This window comes from Chionomys nivalis, chromosome 9 (genome assembly GCF_950005125.1).
Source record: "Chionomys nivalis chromosome 9, mChiNiv1.1, whole genome shotgun sequence".
NCBI classification, from domain to species: Eukaryota; Metazoa; Chordata; class Mammalia; order Rodentia; family Cricetidae; genus Chionomys; species Chionomys nivalis.
The window spans coordinates 13125515-13143716 of NC_080094.1; the positions used below are offsets into that span (position 1 = coordinate 13125515).

At 48.0% G+C, this 18202-nt stretch overlaps 1 protein-coding gene across 1 annotated transcript; it reads left to right on the forward strand.

Annotated features, from left to right (window-relative positions):
* The first annotated feature begins 3402 nt into the window (after positions 1-3402).
* LOC130881472 (putative zinc finger protein 56) lies at positions 3403-10009 on the forward strand. Its single transcript, XM_057781068.1, has 4 exons — positions 3403-3414; positions 6552-6678; positions 7105-7188; positions 9486-10009. The coding sequence occupies exons 1-4, from the start codon at positions 3403-3405 to the stop codon at positions 10007-10009; spliced, it is 747 nt and encodes a 248-aa protein (XP_057637051.1).
* The last annotated feature ends 8193 nt before the right edge of the window (positions 10010-18202 follow it).

An 18202-nucleotide genomic window follows, 5' to 3' on the forward strand; every position in this document is an offset into this window, starting at 1 on the left:
TTTAATCCCAGCACTCGGGAGGCAGAGGCAGGCGATCTCTGTGAGTTCGAGGCCAGCCTGGTCTACAAGAGCTAGTTCCAGGACAGGAACCAAAAGCTACGGAGAAACCCTGTCTCGAAAAATCAAAAAAAAAAAAAATTATTTATTTTTTAAGTATACAGTAGTCTGCCTGCATGCATGACTGCAGGCCAGAAGAGGGCACCAGATCTCATTACAGATGGTTGTGAGCCACCATGTGGCTGCTGGAATTGAACTCAGGACCTTTGGAAGAGCAGGCAGTGCTTTTAACCACTGAGCCATCTCTCCAGCCCTTTATAAGATTATCTTATTGGTTTGTAGTGTTTGTCTGAAACAGGGTCTTCCATGTAGCTCAGGCTGGTCTCAAATGCTGCATCCTCCTGCCTCTGTTTCCTGAGTGCCGGTATCACGGTGCTCGATACACTGCTACACTCTGTTCATAAGATTAAACCCCACACATCAAAACATGCAGATGGGCTGAAGACCTGAGTCAGTTGCTCTAACCATTTGCTTAGCTGCCTCTTTCCCAGCTTAACCTGATGCTGTGCCTGTTTCCTGCCAAAGCCAAAGAGGCCACGAGCACTGTGAAACGCCTGCAGGAAGCCAGTGCTGGCTTTCCTGATGACAGGCCACTTTCTCTGAGCTCCAGGAGGCGATAAAGCTTCCTGAGCATCCATCTACTCACCCATCTGAAGGGTCAGGGTGACATCGCGCCCCCATGTGGTCATTTGTCAGCATACAATAGATTTTTAGCAAGGCTCTGAGGACCTTGACAGTGACGGTTTGCCCTCTTCCTCTCCACAGCCTCTGCAGCTCTCCAGGGACAGACGGACATGAACACAGCCCAGGTGAATCCCCGGCTTGTTCCTCATACAAGTTTCTTTGCATTGTTGGTAACCGTGCTTCCTTTTCGGTCATTTCCGTTCATCTGACCACGTCCTCACTTCCCTGGCATCCTGGATTTGCTGTCTGTTTCAGAAACTGTTTCCACCTGTGACGTCACATGGACGCACACAGCTGTCTTGAGTGTTGGTTTTATGGAAACAGACTACCTGCTCTTCCTTTTCCCTTACGTCTTCCCTTGTGTAACACACATTTTAACTGTATGTAGTGTATCTTCTACCCACTTAAGCAATAATAATTTAAATTTGAATATGCATTTTCTGGTAATTTTTGCTTTCCTTTTTACGGCATACAACGACAAAATGGCAATAGTTTATCAGCTGTAATATGATTATTTTTAAATGTATTTATTTATGTAGGTGGTGGGAGGAGTGTGTGCATGCCGCAGTGTTCTTGTGGAGGTCAGAGGACCACTTGTGGGGGTTCTCTTTTCACCCATCAGGTCATGGGGGATCAAATTCAGGTGGGTTGTCTTGGTGGCAAGCTCCCTTACCCATGGAGCCAACTTGCTGGCCCCATCTATAGTATTGTGTACAATGTTCCAATCACTGTTAACTTCCCTCCCTGGATTACTTTATACGAGTCTGTCAGCATTACTGAGTACACACTTTTATTATACCCTTTCTACTGAGGGCTACAGACTGTTGGATCAGCTTTTCATATGACATAATCCCAAAGTTGCACCTTAGATGTTTGGTTGTAGGAGGCCACCTCAAGCCCAAATTCTGAGAGCTAATTTTCGTCTTTTATGTTCTAGCTTGCCCACATGCAAAGCCTTTAAAATCTGAGTCTTTGCTCCCTTGGCCACTGGGAGCCATGCATTATCAACTCCAGCCCCACTTAGGTGGAAAGGGAGTTTGAGGCTCTCTTTGCTGACCCCTGGTGCTGACGGTGCGGCTTCTCCTGAGAAGCAGTTGTTTTCAGTGGTTGATTTTATGGCTTCATCCCAGATGGCTGCTGGGGGTGTGGCCTGCTTCAGCTTCAGCACCACTTCCTGTGGCAGCTGTCCTTCAGGCTTGGTACCCATGATTCCTGGCTTTGTGCGAGACTGACAGCATCTCGCCTCTCTCATGGGGCACAACAGCGCTCGCAGGCTGGCCACCTGCCTCCGTTGCCTCCATTGCCTGGCGATGGGCTTTGTTCTCTTTGGGATTCTGCTGAGTTTGAATGGAGGCTGCGGTGCACATTGCACAGCGTGACTGCCGGTCTGCCCTCTGAACCTGAAAAGCCCGCGTCCTGCTCAGTCCTGTGAATGAGGGAACGCTCAGGGAGTCTGGGAGAAAGGCCATCTACAGTATCACAGGCACAGGGAAGAAGGAGAACTGGGTGGCTCTTGTGACTTTGTAACTACTGTCACCTCCTCTTTCTCACCTGTCCTCTGGTGTCAGATACTTCACTAGGTCATCATGCCTGCTCGCCTCTTCTTCCTCCAGTCTGTCCCCTGTAGAGAGAAACCCCACCCCGGTCCTGAAGACACCCCCCCAGTTCTTCCCACTGTACATTCTTCCTGCCTCCCCTTCTGCCCTGGCCACCCAGAATCCCACCCAAGCCCCGCCCCCACCGTCTGGATCCCCTCACTTCCATCTCCTCATCCCCAGCTTCCATAAGAGGGTTGTTCATTGAGCATTCTGTCCTCATGCTTTCCCTGAGGGGGTTGTTTTCCTATTTCCTCCAATCAACAAGAAAATAGTTAGCATTTCTGTGCCCCTTCTTTTCTCATAGAAAATGCCCATCCTTATATCAACTTGGAGACACTGACTTGAATGTTTAAATATTCTCTTTAAAAGCTTTATATTTAATTTGGGGAGTGCGTGCCACTGTGCACAAGTGGAGGTCAGAGGGCCCGTCTTGGAGGCAGTTCTTCCCTTCTACCACAGGGCTCTGAGGACCCAACTCAGGCTTGGCAGCAAGCGCCTTTATACCCTGAGCCATCTTGCCAGTCCATCATTATTTTCTTCAGTATCTATTTTTTTTTCCAGCAGTGGGGACTGAACCTAGGGCCTTGCATGTTACAGGCAAGCACCCTACCACTGAGCTATGCCCCAGCTCGCTCTTCAATATTTTAAACTCATTTTAATCTTTGCTCTCTTCCCATCTCAGGGCTTTTAGGCTACAGTTTCTTGTTCCTGCTGTGTTTGTTCTGTGGTTCATGAGTCCCTGCCCCAGCTCACTTGTTGGACTGGGACTCTCTCACGAGTCACCGGCCTTTTCTGCTTTCTGTGCCGAGGAAGGCAGAGACCTCGCTGCAGCTGCCCAGCTGACTGCTCGGGTGACTGGCCTGCATTTCCTCTGCTGCATGGAGCTGAGTTTTCCGGCCAGCTTCCCCGTGAGGTGGACGCCTGGCCTGGGGCCTTGCGCACGAGGTGCCGGGAGATGTCTTATGATGTTGAGTGTGTATGAATTGAGACAGGGAGCTAAGAGAGAGGGGACCCCTCCTTTGACAAAGAGAACAGAATCTACTTAATGATGTATCTCCCCAGAATGGCCCTGAAGGTAAGTAGTACCATGTCAGTCAGGGTACTGTGCTTAGTCCTCAGTTCCTGACTGGCTTCGGAATTCTCACAGACTCCAGGAGACAACAGTCTCATGCCTGTCCTAGGGAATGATTTCCTGGGTATCAATCATCAGGGGTGAGAATCTGCCCAGAAGCCTGGAAATCCATTTTCCAATCACGGCTCTGCTCAAACCCCAGCCTCTGAACCTCCTGAGCCTAAAGGCCTTGCTAGGCCCTGTGGGGAAACCTGCCCAGCCTGTGTTTGTGGTGTGAGGCAAAGAGGTTCCCGAGGTGCCTGCCACTCACTCACTGCTTGCCAGAAGCTAATAGAAAAGCCTGACCTGCCCATGGCCCCTCCCTGCACTCCTCTGTGGGATAAGCCTGAGGCTTGCTTCCCTGTTTCTCTCTCAGGAGCAGAAGGGAGAGGTGTACTTGGCACAACTGGAGTCACTCACTCACTCTTGCGACTGTCATTTCTGGGGCCACTGTGGACCAAAAGTCCTGCTTCTGGTCCCCTTTTGTGCTCCAGGGTCTGCTCATTGTCTGCACGGGTCATCTGCCTTTGCTCCAGCCTCAGGGTTCTTTGTGAACGGTTTCCCTCCTAGCAGTTCTGGATGCTGTTGAGATAGGCCTGATTTCTAAAATGTGGGGTTATCCCTTATCTCTCTTCATAGTCCAGACTTGTCTTATGTCCACCTGTCACCTGGACATCTCTACCACATGTGTTTCTCATCCCTAGAGTATAACGCACCCAGGAACCCCCCACCTCTCCCTCACTCCCTTCCTCCCTCACCCTTTCTTGTCTCTCCCTCTCTCCCTGATGCATTCTTTGGTTTTCTCGGTCCCATATTAGGACAGTACGTGGCTCCAGCCCCATCCCACTCACTAGAGTACGTGGCCCTAGCCCAGAGCCCATTCACTAGAGTACGTGGCCCCGGCCCCAAGCCCACTCACTAGATTATGTGACCCAGCACTGAGCCCACTCACTAGACTATGTGACCCAGTACTGAGCCCACACACTAGAGTACATGGCACCAGCCCTGAACCCACTCACTAGAGTACGTGGCCCCAGCTCCAAGCCCACTCACCACCTTCAAAGCTCCTTTCTTTTGCTTCCCTGGTCAACTCTATGCAGACTCTGTCCCAGCACCCTCATCCCTACTGCCAAGGCTCTAAGGCTTGTTACCATAGTTACCAGTCTGTTACCACAGTCCTTTAGTTCTCACTGAAACCTGGTCACTCAGGGTGGGGTAGTCCTTTGTTGTAGGGTGTTTAGCTGTGTATCTGGATGAGGCCACTAGATGGCAGCAGCACCCTCTCAGTTTAGAGCATGATGCCCACAGCTGTTGCCAGATGCCCCAGGGAGGCAGCATCAGCTGGGATGGAGAATCAGTTTACTCATTCATTAACTCATTCATTCAATCATTTGTTTGTTTATAAATTCAAAATGTATATGAGTGTGTTGTCTGACAAAGAGTCCTGAAGAGAGCATTAGACCCCTGGAACTGAAATTAAAGACGTGTAAGCCTCCTTGTGAGTGCTGGACTCCAAGCCAGGTCATCTACAAGAGCAGCCAGTGCTCTTGACCACCGAGCCATCCCTCTAGCCCAAGAATCAGTTTCTCAAGTCAATCTCCAATACGCTTCTGGAGTGTTACTTTCAAAATATAAATCTAGTTGTATTTGTTGACTTGACTGTGTGTCTCCACTATCCAGAGAGATGATCCCCAAGAAGGGCTATGCACCCTAAAGAGTGAACAAGCCAAGTCAGATGTGTGTTGGGAAAATACTGGAATAGCTACCGCCTTTGGTGTGTGTGTGTGTGTAGCCCCCTCCCCCATGGAGCCGCTGAGCTTTGCCTTGCGGACTGTGTGTATACACTGAAGACTGCCAAGGATGTACTGATGGAAGCCATTGGCCTACAGAAGAAATGTCATTTTCCTGACGTTTGAACTGTCTGAACCCCACCTGAACTGTTCTGGTCTCCCAGGCCTCCCTTCTCCTCCTGCTGCACCTCTCTCCCTGTGACTCCTCTAACTGTCCTTCCAATTGTTCCCTAAGCCTTTATTCAAGCCACAGCCATGTGGTCACAGAGCTTGCTGTTTGCAGGCAACCAAAGCCTGACCGAAAGGCTGGGAAGAGACTCAGAGGGTGAAGTGCCAGCTATGCACGAGGACCTGAGTTCAGATCTCCAGCTCCCATGTTAAAAAACCAGGCATGGTGGCATACACCTGTAATGCCAGCACTGGGGGGGGGCTGAGGCAGGGGGATAGCAGCTTGTGTGTGGGTGGAGGGTATTCACTGGAGACATATGCCTGTAATACCAGCACTGAGGGACAGTGGCAGGGGGATGGCAGCATGTATGGGAGTGAAGGTTGCTCAGTTAGTACTGGAGAGATGACTCAGTGTGTAAAAGCACTCATCCCACAAACCTGACAGCTGGAGTTCATTCCTGAAAACCCAGGTAAAACTCAGGGGATGTGGCACAAGCATCAGTAATCCCAGTGTGCTCCCTGCCAGGGGGCGGAAGCCCACAGCCAGCTGGCCTGCAGTGTCTACGACATCCAAAGGCTGTCCTTTGACCACCACACACACATCAGGGCATGTGTGAGTCTGCACCTTCACACTGGAATGAACATATATGCACATAGACTCACATTCTCATACACACATCTACATATATTCATAAGAGACATCCACATATATAAGCACATAAACACATACGCACAACATGCACATAATACACATATATATACACCACACACACATATGCGCACACGCTTGGTGACTGGTGAACTAAAGGAAGTACATGTCCCACAGTTCCTTGCTGTCTGAATGCATAGGAAATATCAAGTCCGTAAGAACCTTAAAAATGAGCTCCCAGGCTTACTTGTCTAAGTGTCCTCCACAGCCAGACCAGACCCAGATAGACATTACTGCTTTATGAGTTAATCTGTGACTTTGGCTTTCCTGGTGTTCCTGTGGTGATGCCATTTCTCCTCCAAAGTGTAACACACAGAAACGGACATGAGGTAACCTTACGCTGTTTTCTGGTATGCAATGACAACATGCCTTAGGTGTCTCCTCTGGTTCTTTGTGGCGAGCCCTCCCAATTGAACCCCACTGCTCTGTTGCAGGGACAAGTGTTGTTCAAAGATGTGTGTGTGACCTTCACTCAGAAGGAATGGCAGTTGCTGGATGCTGCCCAGAGGCGCCTGTACAGGGAGGTGATGCTGGAGACCTACAGGCACCTGCAAGCCGTGGGTAAGCCCCGTCTCCCACGCTGCTCCCATCAACCTGTGCTCCTTACCTTAGAAGTCAAATTAGTGTCAAGAGTCAAGTTTTAAGCCTGGGCTTCAGCACTTAAGAGTGCTTGCTGCTCCCCAGAGGACTTGAGTTCAATTCCCAGCACCCACATGGGGCAATTCCCATCCGCCTGAAGCTGCAGCTCCTGGGGCCTGAAGCCCTCTCCTGTCTGCACTCATGTGCACAGTCACTCACCTGGTGCCTGCGCCTCCAGTCAAGGACTCAGCCCCTGGTCTGAGCAGTGACAAGATAAGTACATGTGGCCCCCTCCCTCCCTAGGAACTTAGCCAGTGGCTTTGGTGAAACACACCACAGCCTCAGCAGTATGTACCCATCCCTCAGGCCTGAGCAGTCTTGTCAAGCCTTGCTATCTTCTCGTCACAGGCTGTAGTGTAACCAAACCTGAGCTGATATGCAAGTTGGAACAGGGAGAAGGTCCTTGGGAATCTCCAGGTCGCAGCCTCTCAGGTAAGTTGATGTCAAGGAGGAGGAAGAGGGCAGAGCCTGGGTGACCAGGGCAAGGCTCGCTTCCTTTGAATGTTTCTGTGGCCGAGTTGGTGGCGTGCTGGCCTAGCAGGTGCAGAGCTCAGGCTTTGATCCCCAGCAGAGCATAAAAGGCCCAGCACAGCCCAGGTCTTTAATCCCAGTACAAAGGCAGGAGGGTCAGTAGTTTAAGGTCAGCCCGGGGCCAAGAGAGGCCCTGTCTCAAACAGAAACAAACAAATAAACAACAAAAAGAATATCTTTGAGAGGCTCTAGAATTTTCAAAAAGACAAAGAGAAATGCTCACAACCTGATATCCACCTGGAAAGTATAGATGTTCTCTGAAGGCTGTGTGTGGTGGCTCACACCTTTGATAGAAGCATTTGGGAGGTAGAGGCAGGTGGTACAGCCTGGCTTACACAGAGAGTTCCAGGCCAACCAGGGCTATACATTAAGACCCTGTCTCAATAGATAGATAGATAGATAGATAGATAGATAGATAGATAGATAGATAGATAGATAGAGATAGACAGATAGATAAAGATAGATAGAGATAGATAGGTAGATAGATAGACAGACAGACAGACAGATATAGACAGATAGATAGAGATAGAGATAGATAGATGATAGATGATAGATAGATAGATAGATAGATAGATAGATAGATAGATAGTGTTTCCTGTTTATCTCAGTTTTTAGTGCCTTCCATCTGTGGACGAGTTCTTTGTCTGACAGTCTTTGTTCCCAGCTGTGTTTTATTTCCAGCTCTCTAGCCATTTAGTGGCCATGTTTGTAAGAAACCAAAGCTACTGATGTTATTTTCTTCATTCCCTCCCACTTTCTACTCCATCGTGAGACTTTGTCTTCATTTTTGTATTACCCAATGAGAAGTCTAGATGAAACACCTGCTTAAAATGGTTTCCTTTCCAGCAGAGTGTGTCAGAAAGCCCAGAATCAAGTCGGCATAAGACATGTGTGTGCAGACTCCTTCCTTTAACATTGTATTTTGATGTATAATATATGCTGACTTCTCATGTTCCTAGAAGTCCGGGGAGCCAATATCATGACAACAAGCCAAGGAAATGAAGATGAATACTTGAGTCAAGTTTTATTTGTCAACAACAAAACACTAACTAAGAAGAAAAGCAAGGATCTAAAAGAAATAGTTTATCTGACCACAAACTCAGTGGCCTCAAGAGAAAGACGCTGTAGGTGTCTCTCAGCAAGCTTGGGAAACGTTGAAGGACTAATTACTGATAACAGAAACTATGCAAAAAAGTTTGATGGTTTAGGAGAGTCTAAGTCCCTTGAAAGTAAGCATGGAAAAGATCACATAGGAAACAAAACTTGGGAAGCTGATCAAAGAAAGAGACCCCACAGTCCTTTCGAGGGTCTTGTTCCATGTCAGAAGGCCTTGCATTTCGAGCAGCTTCTTGGATATTCAAATTCTGGGAAGACCTCAGACAGAAAGACAGGCTCTGTTATGCACGAGGAAGCTCACACAGGACAGGAGGCCTCTCAGGATAGTAAATGCATGCAAGTTACTGCCCACAAGCTCAGGTTCCAGTCTTTTCTAAGAACCCTTCGAGAAAGGAAGGCACAAGAGGCCAGCAAAGGTGGGAAATCCTCATGCGTGAAGTCAAAACATGAACATCCAAGAACTCACCCAAAGGAAAAGCACTGTGGATGTGATACGCTTGAGAAATCCTGTCATGAGAAGTCAGATCTTACCCGACATGAAAGAGTACAATCAGGAAGAAAGACTGGTGAACGCAATGGAAGTGAGGGAGCCTTAAGAAACTCACCCCATAGCCAAAATGAGAAAATGCACGTGGGAGAAAATTCGTGTGAGAAATGTGGGGAAACCCTTCATGGAAAGCCATGCCTTACTAAGAACCGGAGAACCTGCACAACAGAAAAACCCAGGTGTGCCGACAGCCACACAGCCTTAACGAAGTCACGTCCAGCCCTAACTCAGAGAACTACCCCAAAAGAGCAAAACCGCAAAGACAAAAAATGCAAGACTTTCCCGACCTCTGTCCTCAAGGGATCCAAATGCACTCAGTGTCAGAGACCATCCTTGGAGGAGGAGCCTGATGAGGGGCAGGAAAGTGGGAAGTCACCCCTTGGTGAAAATCAGAGTGCTTGCCAAGGTCCGAAAGCCCATGAGTGTCGCAGATGTAAGGAAAGCTGTGCTAAGAAAGCAGGTCTTACCCAACACCAGAGCTCACACCCGGAGAGCAAACCCTACGCTTGCCACGATTGTGACAAGTCCTTCCCAGTGAAGGCAAACCTCACTGAACACCAGAGGACTCAAACCGGAGAGAAACCGTACAAGTGCAGCGAGTGTGGGAAGTCGTTCTGCCAAAAATCCGCCCTCAAGATACACCAGAGAACCCACACAGGGGAGAAACCTTTCAAGTGTCCCGAGTGTGGGAAAACCTTCTGCGTGAAATCAAACCTGACACAGCACCAAAGGACTCACACCGGGGAGAAGCCGTACAAATGCAGCGAGTGCTGGCGATCTTTCTGTGTCAAGTCCAACCTCGTCGTGCATCAGAGAACCCACACAGGAGAGAAGCCCTACAAGTGTCCCGAGTGTGGGAAAACCTTCTATGAGAAATCTGCCCTCACCAAGCACGAGCGGATTCACACCGGGGAAAAGCCCTACGAGTGCAGCGAATGCAAGAAAAGCTTCAGCCAGAGGTCAGCCCTTACCAAGCATCAGAGAAAAACTCACAAGAAGAAAGCATCTTCCGGTAGCCTTCACGGGCAGACACCAGAACCGACCAGCGAAGCTCGCTGAACATCAACAAAACCCAAGGGTGGGCATGATGCTACCATGGCAACAGGTATAGGAAAGCATTCGCTAACAGGCTATAAGTGATAGAAACAAGACAATTAATGTAGGATCGAGAGCATAAGAATGTTTCAAACACATGAATACTTTCAACAGGTATTCAGTGTTGTTGAAGGAAAAAAATCTAAACTTTTAATGAATATGGAGAAAAATGTCCTTGTGGAAATATTGTCTAACTAGAAGTTATATTTCAGATGTGACGTGAAACTCATTACATGACAGATAACAGAACGCCATCTGTTCTTAACAGAAAATGAAATATGGATCTTTCATAACAAGGATAATTTCGGCTACTGATTCAGTTGTAATAAACAGCCATCTTTTGCCTACCCATCTTGATTTTCTTCAGCGTATTCTCTCCTTTGCTTCCTAGAAGTTTAATTTTTTCCATAATAAAGAGGACATTGACCAATAAAAAAAAAGAACTAAAGTGGAAAAGACCAAAAAAAAAAAAAAAAAAGGTTTAGGAATCTAAGCAATGAAAGTAAAGAAGATGCCAGGAACAGCTAATGGAAGCAACATGAGCAAGGAATCTCTATGTCAAAGATGGGGGTCATTTAATGCTGAGTTAAAAAGATTCTGCAACGGCCAGCAAGGTGGCTCGGTGGTAAGGGCTCTCGTTACACAAGCCTGAGGACATCAGTTGGTTCCTGGAACCTATGTAAAGGTTGTCCTCTGATGCCAAACATGCACTGTGGCACACACATGTTCACACACGCGTGCATACACACACGCATGCACGCACACTAATAATACATACAATAACATTTTAAACACACAGAAACCCTAACTCTAACGACAGGTAGTTTATAAAAGAGAAGAAGAGGAAGAGGAGGAAGAAGAAAGAAATTTAAAGTCAGTTGAAAAGGGAATTTGAATATATGTCTCCAATAAAGTGTGACTTCGTAATGGTGAGTCGTGTGATTATATTATTGAATTCAGCTTCTATGGAATTTTGTTTAGGGGGAAGATGAACTTTTAAACATCCTACTTATGACCTGGGTGCAGGCCTTTAATTCCAGCACTTCAGAGGCAGAGGCAGGCAGATCTCTATGAATTTGAGGCTAGCCTGGTCTACAGAGAGTTCCAGACCAGTCAGGCCTATGTACAAAGACCTTGCTGCAAAATGAACAGAACAAAGCAATGAGAAAAAACCCAGTTTTAAGATTATAGGGATGATGAACAGGGTACCAAGAGTGGTCGCACCTTGAACCATTTGTCTGGACACGGCACCTGCAGAGACTAAAGATAGGTATGGGCTGTGGAGCCACCCCAGCTGGGGAGAGAGCACACATCTCCAGAGAGCTGGGGTTGGGTCTCCTCAACCTCCTGCCTCCAATTTGCTCAAAGGTACCCAACATAATGACAGTTTCATTTTTTTATTTCTTCTACTTTCATGTGTGTGTAGGAATATTTTGCATGCATGTGAGTACATGTATGTGGGAGTAGGGATGCACATATATGACTGTGCACGTGGAGGCCTGGGGTTAATGTCAGAAGTCACCCTGGATTGCTCTTCCTCTTACTCACTGAGACAAGGCTACGCAACCAAACACAGAGTTCTCTTATGGGGCTAGTCTCGCTTGTCAGCTTGCCCCAGGAAACCCTTTATTCCTTTGGAGGTTGGAATTACAGCCCTCCCCTCCACATCTGACACATGGGTTCTGGGGATCCAAAACCTAGTCCCCTCTTACACACCGAGACTAACTGCTGAGTCATCTCCCTAGCCCCATAGCTGTGTGGATCTATAATGTCTGAAAAATAGAAGTCTGGCTTTTCAAAGGAATGGATACACTATGCAGAACGACATCTCCTTTCTGGAGAGCGGAGAGAAAAGACCTAAGCCCTGGGAGCACCGAGGCCCTGGTCCCACCACATGTATGTCAGCCTGACTTCCCTTCCCAGATATTGTCCCACTCTTGTTAAAGAGAAACACGTTCTGTAACATCCTACCCCCTCAGAGAACTCAGCATCTTTGGGGTTATGTTCTCCTCATCTATCTCCTCCTCTTTCACGCTAAAGCTAAATGTGAGGCCGTCTGTGCACAGAGCACAGCACAGGAAGTGACGGAGAGGATGTGTCTTCACCTGACTTTGGTCTGTCTCTGACTGATCTCCAGATCCTCTGGCTGCCAGTACATAGAGCTCACTGGCTACAGGCACAGCGGATGGAGTGGGGTGGGGGCAACTTTGGGCACTCACTTGTGACTTCTGTCCTTGCTTATCTTTGGCCATTTGCTGCTGCTGTAACAGAGTACCCGATGTTGAAGAGTTTACAGTGAAGACAAATTTATTTTTCACAGTTACAGAGGCTAAGTCCAAGACCAAGAGGTCAGAGAGTGTGGTGAGGAACGTCTGTTTCACTTAGCAGCGGACAGTAGTAGGAAGAGTGGAAGGGAGAGGGGGAGAAAGGGTGGAGACAAAGCAAACCCCAGGCCTTAATCAAGCCCTTGTACCCAGAACACCCCACCACCACTGCACCATTGCAATCGGATTAATTTCCCAACACGAGATTTTGGGGAGCATAGTCAAAACATAGCAATGTTGGGTCTGGGAGTCACACAAATACTGAGGATGAGGTCACCAAAGTTAGATGCACAGAAGCAACTTTATTCCATCATCCTGAGGGACCAGAACTTGGAACTAGTCAGGACCACAGGCAAGTCAAGATTTACACTGTGACCCTGAAGAGAGGGGGTAGGTTCTTTTTAAAACAAAAGTCACAAGTCAGGGGCGGGGGCCGAGGACAAGGTATGAAAAAGGATTTTTACAATTTGAGCTTAAGTCCTGGGTGACTACATTCTGGGGATCTACAACTTTGGATAACCAGGTATCAGTACAAGCCTAACAGGGGGTTTGTAGAAGCTTGTTTACATAAGTCTGTGGTTATCTTGACATAGCTCTTAACACAGTCGGAGTCTTAAATTTTTAACTAACTGTTGTCCCTGTGACTGAGAATATAGGACAAGGGTCACGCTATAGAAGAAGCTGGGCAGGTGGGCTAATGTTCAGACTTACCCTGGGCCCTTCAGCAACCCTCTAGGCTGGTTACACACCTACGTCATCCATCCTCTACTGTCCAGACTGCCCCTGCTACATCCTCACCTAACTCATAAGACTATATAAATCCCAGTTTTCCTTTTCTTTTCCACGTTCCCTTTAAATTTTTATTGTTGCACACTCATTCTCCTCCTGGGCTCAGGATAAAACTTCAGGAGCCATGGTGCTTAGGCAATAAATAACCAGGAATAAATGACAGCTGGGTAAGCTAGGTAAGTGACTGTCTTGGTGAGGAGACAGCAGAACTGCGGAAGAGCGATGCCTGGGGGAGTGGGTATGGCGTCTTCAGCCCCTGCTCTGTATCTTTGAGTCCTTCCTCTTGTGATCTTTAGTTCCACAGCAGCAAAACAGCTGGGAAGAGCTGAGGACAGGGGGCCAGGAGGGTCATGAATCATATCCTGCTTGCCAAGGCTTGGTCGTTATCCATTTGGGGCATTAATAGAGCCATGATTCATCCCTCTGAAGTTGGGTGCCTCCCCATCATACTGCTGGTCCCAAAAAGGAAGGTGGGATCCTTCAGAAAAATCAACCTTTCTGAGGTCTGCCTGTGAGGCTTCCTGGGTCCTTTCATCTAGTTTAACCTTCCCTGGGTGTGCCACTCTCCTGAGAAGTCACGGGGAGATTCCTCATACCTCACCCCACCCTAGTATTTCTCCATCTCTGGGGAACAATCTCCCTCTGCAGACAGGGCTTGACCAAAGTCATCCTCACCCGCCCTCTCCAGCTTGAGAGGTAGCAATCCCTTAGATGTCCCCAACTTCTTCTATGAAGCCACTCTTGCCTACCCCTGGTCTTCCTTTCCGCCTCAGAGCCTAAGAAAGTGTCTTCCTCTAAAGCCCATGAAAACCAACTTGGGGGTTGTGGAGGTGGAATTTGGGGCTGAGAGAAAGCTGATCCTCAATCCTATGGTTACCATTGACCATGGTGCGGTTCTGAATGTCATAAGGCCTCAGTAGACCTCAGAGCCAAACCTAACCCCCAACACATGGCTGGTGAGGCTAAAATAATATCTAAAGGAAGGGGCTAAACCTGACTTCCTGAAGAATGTTCCCATAATGCACAGCAGAGGGCTCTGGTCACAAATGTAAAGACTGCGGTTTCCCTGGTCTGAAAGCTCTCTGCCCACGCCTGTCATTCGGCACCCCTCCCCCCTTTTTCATTAATCTATTACACAACAGTGCGCAATGCTGAGGAAACAATTCCAGAGACTTACTTGTGTCACTACACGGGTAATTAAATTGTGTAGATTTACATTTTAATTACATACTGCTTTGTTCCTGCTTCTTTTTTTTCCTGAGGGATAACACATGTATCCCCAGGAGTCAATAACACCCTCAATGGGGCGAGACTTTCTTCTTCTAGTCCACCCCACTGCGAAATCTTAGCTGTCATATCAGTGTGTGCTCCTACCAAAGACCATGATATATACATATATATCATATATATAGGCATATACAACAAAAGTAAATAAATATACAACATTTTGTTGTTTTATAATTCCACCAAAAAGGGACCAATTAATAGAAAAATACCTAAAGAAGCTCTTTTGGGGAGCCGCATCTCTAAAAATAACAATTGAGAAACACTCAATGAGAGAGGGAGAGTAGATTAAGAAAATATGTTGTGCCGGGCAGTCGTGGTGCATGCCTTTAATCCAAGCACTAGGGAGGCAGAGGCAGAGGCAGAGGCAGACGTGAGTTTGAGGCCAGCCTGGTCTACAGAGGGAGTTCCAGGACAGTCAGGGCTACACAGAGAAACCCTGTCTTGAAAAAACAAAAAACAAAGAAAGAAACGATGTCACTGCAGCAAAGTTATGGACTTTTAATCACTTCTTCTAGAATCTGGAGTGTAGCATGCTGCAGTCCAGCCTCAGCAATGCCTAACTGGAGATTCTGTCATGGCTCAGGAGGGACCCACCTAAAAACCAGAAGCTTCAAGGTCCCACTCTGATTGTCCCCACGTGCCCTCTGGTTCCATCAGCACTCCCTCCTCCAATCCCCTCCCCCATCCCCAAGCAGCTGCAGATCTGCCAAGTAGCCCTAGGTCAGTTCCCACTTCTCACTGAGTACACAGGTATGGAATTCATCGCTCCTGCCTCTTCATTTTCTGAACTCCTTTACTCAGCGGCGAGTTCACAGGACCATTTGTGAGGCAGGTGTGTAGACGGCATGAGCTGTGAGCCCCAGGGACTCCCACGGAGATCTCAAAGGAAAGCCAGGCAGTGTGTGGCCAGGTCTAAATCCCTGGAGGCAACCATGAGAGAGCAGTGTATGAGGCCGGAGGGTGGGCGGCATTATGCCCAACTCTAGTGGAGACCCCAGGGCGTTGGAGATGTCAGAAGCGTGAACATCTGCCGAGGAAGTTACAGGTGATAAACCGAGTTACCCTGAGATATCAAGAGAACTGCAGCCGGAAAGCTGTATGGCAGACTTCTCAAGACTTCAGAGGACCCATCCCACCCACGCGGGACCCTTCAGAGGCCCACACTCCACATCCACGCAACCCTTCAGAGCCCACATCCTACCGACATGACCCAGAAGCCAAACACCAAGCAGCAGGATTTAATGTTTGCCCCTTTGAGTTTCAACCTGCTTTGGTCCCATCTCTCTTCCATGCCTGCAGTCCTTTTTGAAACAGCAGTGATCAGCCCATGGCTACCTCACCACTGCATGCTGACGATAACTTACGTTTTGAACTTCACAGAGCTTCGCAGAGTCAACCTTGAACTTCAGCAGAGTCTTCAGACGTGGGCTTTTGAGCAATCTGAGACTATTGAGCTGCTGAGTGGTTTGACTGAGAATCCCCACCCCCCACCCCTAGGCTCAGAGGATTGAATGCTTGGTCCCCACCAGGCAGAACTGTTTGGGAAGGATCACAAGGTGTGGCCTTGGTGGAGGAGGTATGTCACAGGGGCAGGCTTTGAAGCTTCAAAAGCATCCCACCATACCCATTGTGCTCCCTGCTTTCTGTTTGTGGGTCAAGATGTGAGCCCTCAGCTATTCCTGTCCCCAGGGCTTTGTTTCACTGTTGAGAACTCCAATCCTATGAAACTGAAAGCCCAAATGAATGCTTTCTTTTATAAGCTGCCTTGGTCTTGCTGTTTTAGTCACAGCAGTAGAACAGTAACTAGGATAGATGGGACCCTTGGATAAGAACCGAATGTGTTAGGCACTATGAGAAGGGAATGAGCCTTTGGGGGCAGGTGTAGACTGTCATAGCTTGAATGTCTCTCAAAGGAGAGGTGAGCCAATTGCATCTTTTACATCCTGCCACTTTGTGCTTAGAAAGTTCTGGAGACAGAAGATTCTAAAGCTCAGAGAGCACTATTGGGCCCAAACACCAGTGAAAAGAAGAGGCCAACGTACATCAGAGTGCCCAGAGAAGCAAAGACTTCTGCAGCAGGTCCAGCAAAAGTGCTTCAAAGCCAGCCCCTCCCCCACACAATGGTGGTGGAGAGCAAGGTTTATGTCAGGTCTCATGGGGCAAATGATAACTTGGGTTCCAGGTGTGCCAGACACCTTCCTCATTGCTGTGACCCAACACCCGGCAAAAGTGACTTAAAAGAAAGAAAGAATTATAGCTTGCAGTCCATCATAGTAGTGAAGGCAGGGTTAAGGTGAGTTTCCCCTCCTCCCTTAGACTTTTCTGTGGGCACCCTCACAGACACAATGGGAGGTGTTTCCATGGTTACTCTGCATAGTCAGGTTGACAATGACAATTGAGTATCACATTAGAGTCCTTGGATGAACGCCATGTTGTCCACACAGAGAGGCACACACTAGTTAATAGAAGCTCCTGGGTGCTACTGGGCCAGAGCATCTATCTGATCACGAGACAAGAAACTGCCATTGCAGGCAGAACTACTCCACAGTGAGGCAGATTCTGTCAAATTAGCTAAGTCACACGGTCAGATGGGCCCAGAAGCATGCAGACCAGGACAGAAGTGGGACACCAAGGATCAAGCAGAGGAGGGTTGGGGGCACGAACAAGCTACACGAATGAGTTCCCACACCCCATTTCCTCCTGGCCTCTTCCCCAGCCCACACTCACAGTGGTCCAGAAACCAGGATCCCTAACCAAGGAAAAAGCCTGGGGTAGAGTATGAATGTTCTGTTTATTTAAAAGAAAAGAAAAGAAACAGGAGATGGGCTTATCTGGTCATCATAGCCCCCTGAGATGGACACAGTAGCTGTCACAGGTGAGTCACACCAGCACATAGGCCACCAAGTCCAAGACAAGTGCAGGAGAAGGAAGCTGGAACAGACAGTGGAAGACTCAAGATTTTCTGGGCAGCCGCTCTCCATGGCACTGCCTCGCCTAGAGTCTTGTTACAAGAGGAAATGGACTCTCTTCCACGTTGAAACCACTGTGGGCTAGTCTCTGTGTGATGGGAAATTCCTAACCTCAGCATGCGACTGAGCTTTGTTTCCCAGTCCTGTTTGGTGGACTTGGGTTTAGTGGAATCCACCCTGTCTGAGGATGGTGTCAAAATGGATTCGACCTATTTTATGCTTCTGTTTTAACCTAGGGCTCATTACTGCTTCACTCTGTTCTCGCCTTTTTTCTTAATTTTTGCTGTGACAGGGCCTCACTCTGTAGAGCTGGATGACCTTGAACTCATAGACATCCTCCTGCCTCTGCCTCCCAAGTGCTGAGATCAAAGACATGCACCACCATGCCTGGCTCACATCTTCTTATAGATGCTGATGTTCTATGCTTTTCTACTCCACACAAGGGTGTGTTCCCCTCTCTTTTCTTTTCTTCTATCTTCTGGCTTTTTGAAATATACAGACCATTATCACAGTCTGTAAGTCATCCTGTGGGAAGGATCCCATTGGAACATCCATTTCCCCACCTTAAGATGGCTTCATTTATAATCCATTTATACACCCATTTTCCCATAGACCATAGAGATTTCAGAACTGTTATTTTCTATCTCCACCCATCCCTATTCCCAATACTAGGCTGACACCCACCATCACCCCCACTTCTCCAAGCTTTTCCATACATTTCTCTTTTAGTTCTAAACATTTATTTTTTTTTTATTTGGTGGAGGGAGGTGAGTGTGCACTGGCAGTTG

Coding starts and splice junctions, on each gene's coding strand:
- LOC130881472 (XM_057781068.1), top strand. Junction 6,679..7,104: donor CAGGCACCTGCAAGCCGTGG/GTAAGCCCCGTC, acceptor TTCTCGTCACAG/GCTGTAGTGTAACCAAACCT. Junction 7,189..9,485: donor TCCAGGTCGCAGCCTCTCAG/GTAAGTTGATGT, acceptor AGTCCTTCCCAG/TGAAGGCAAACCTCACTGAA.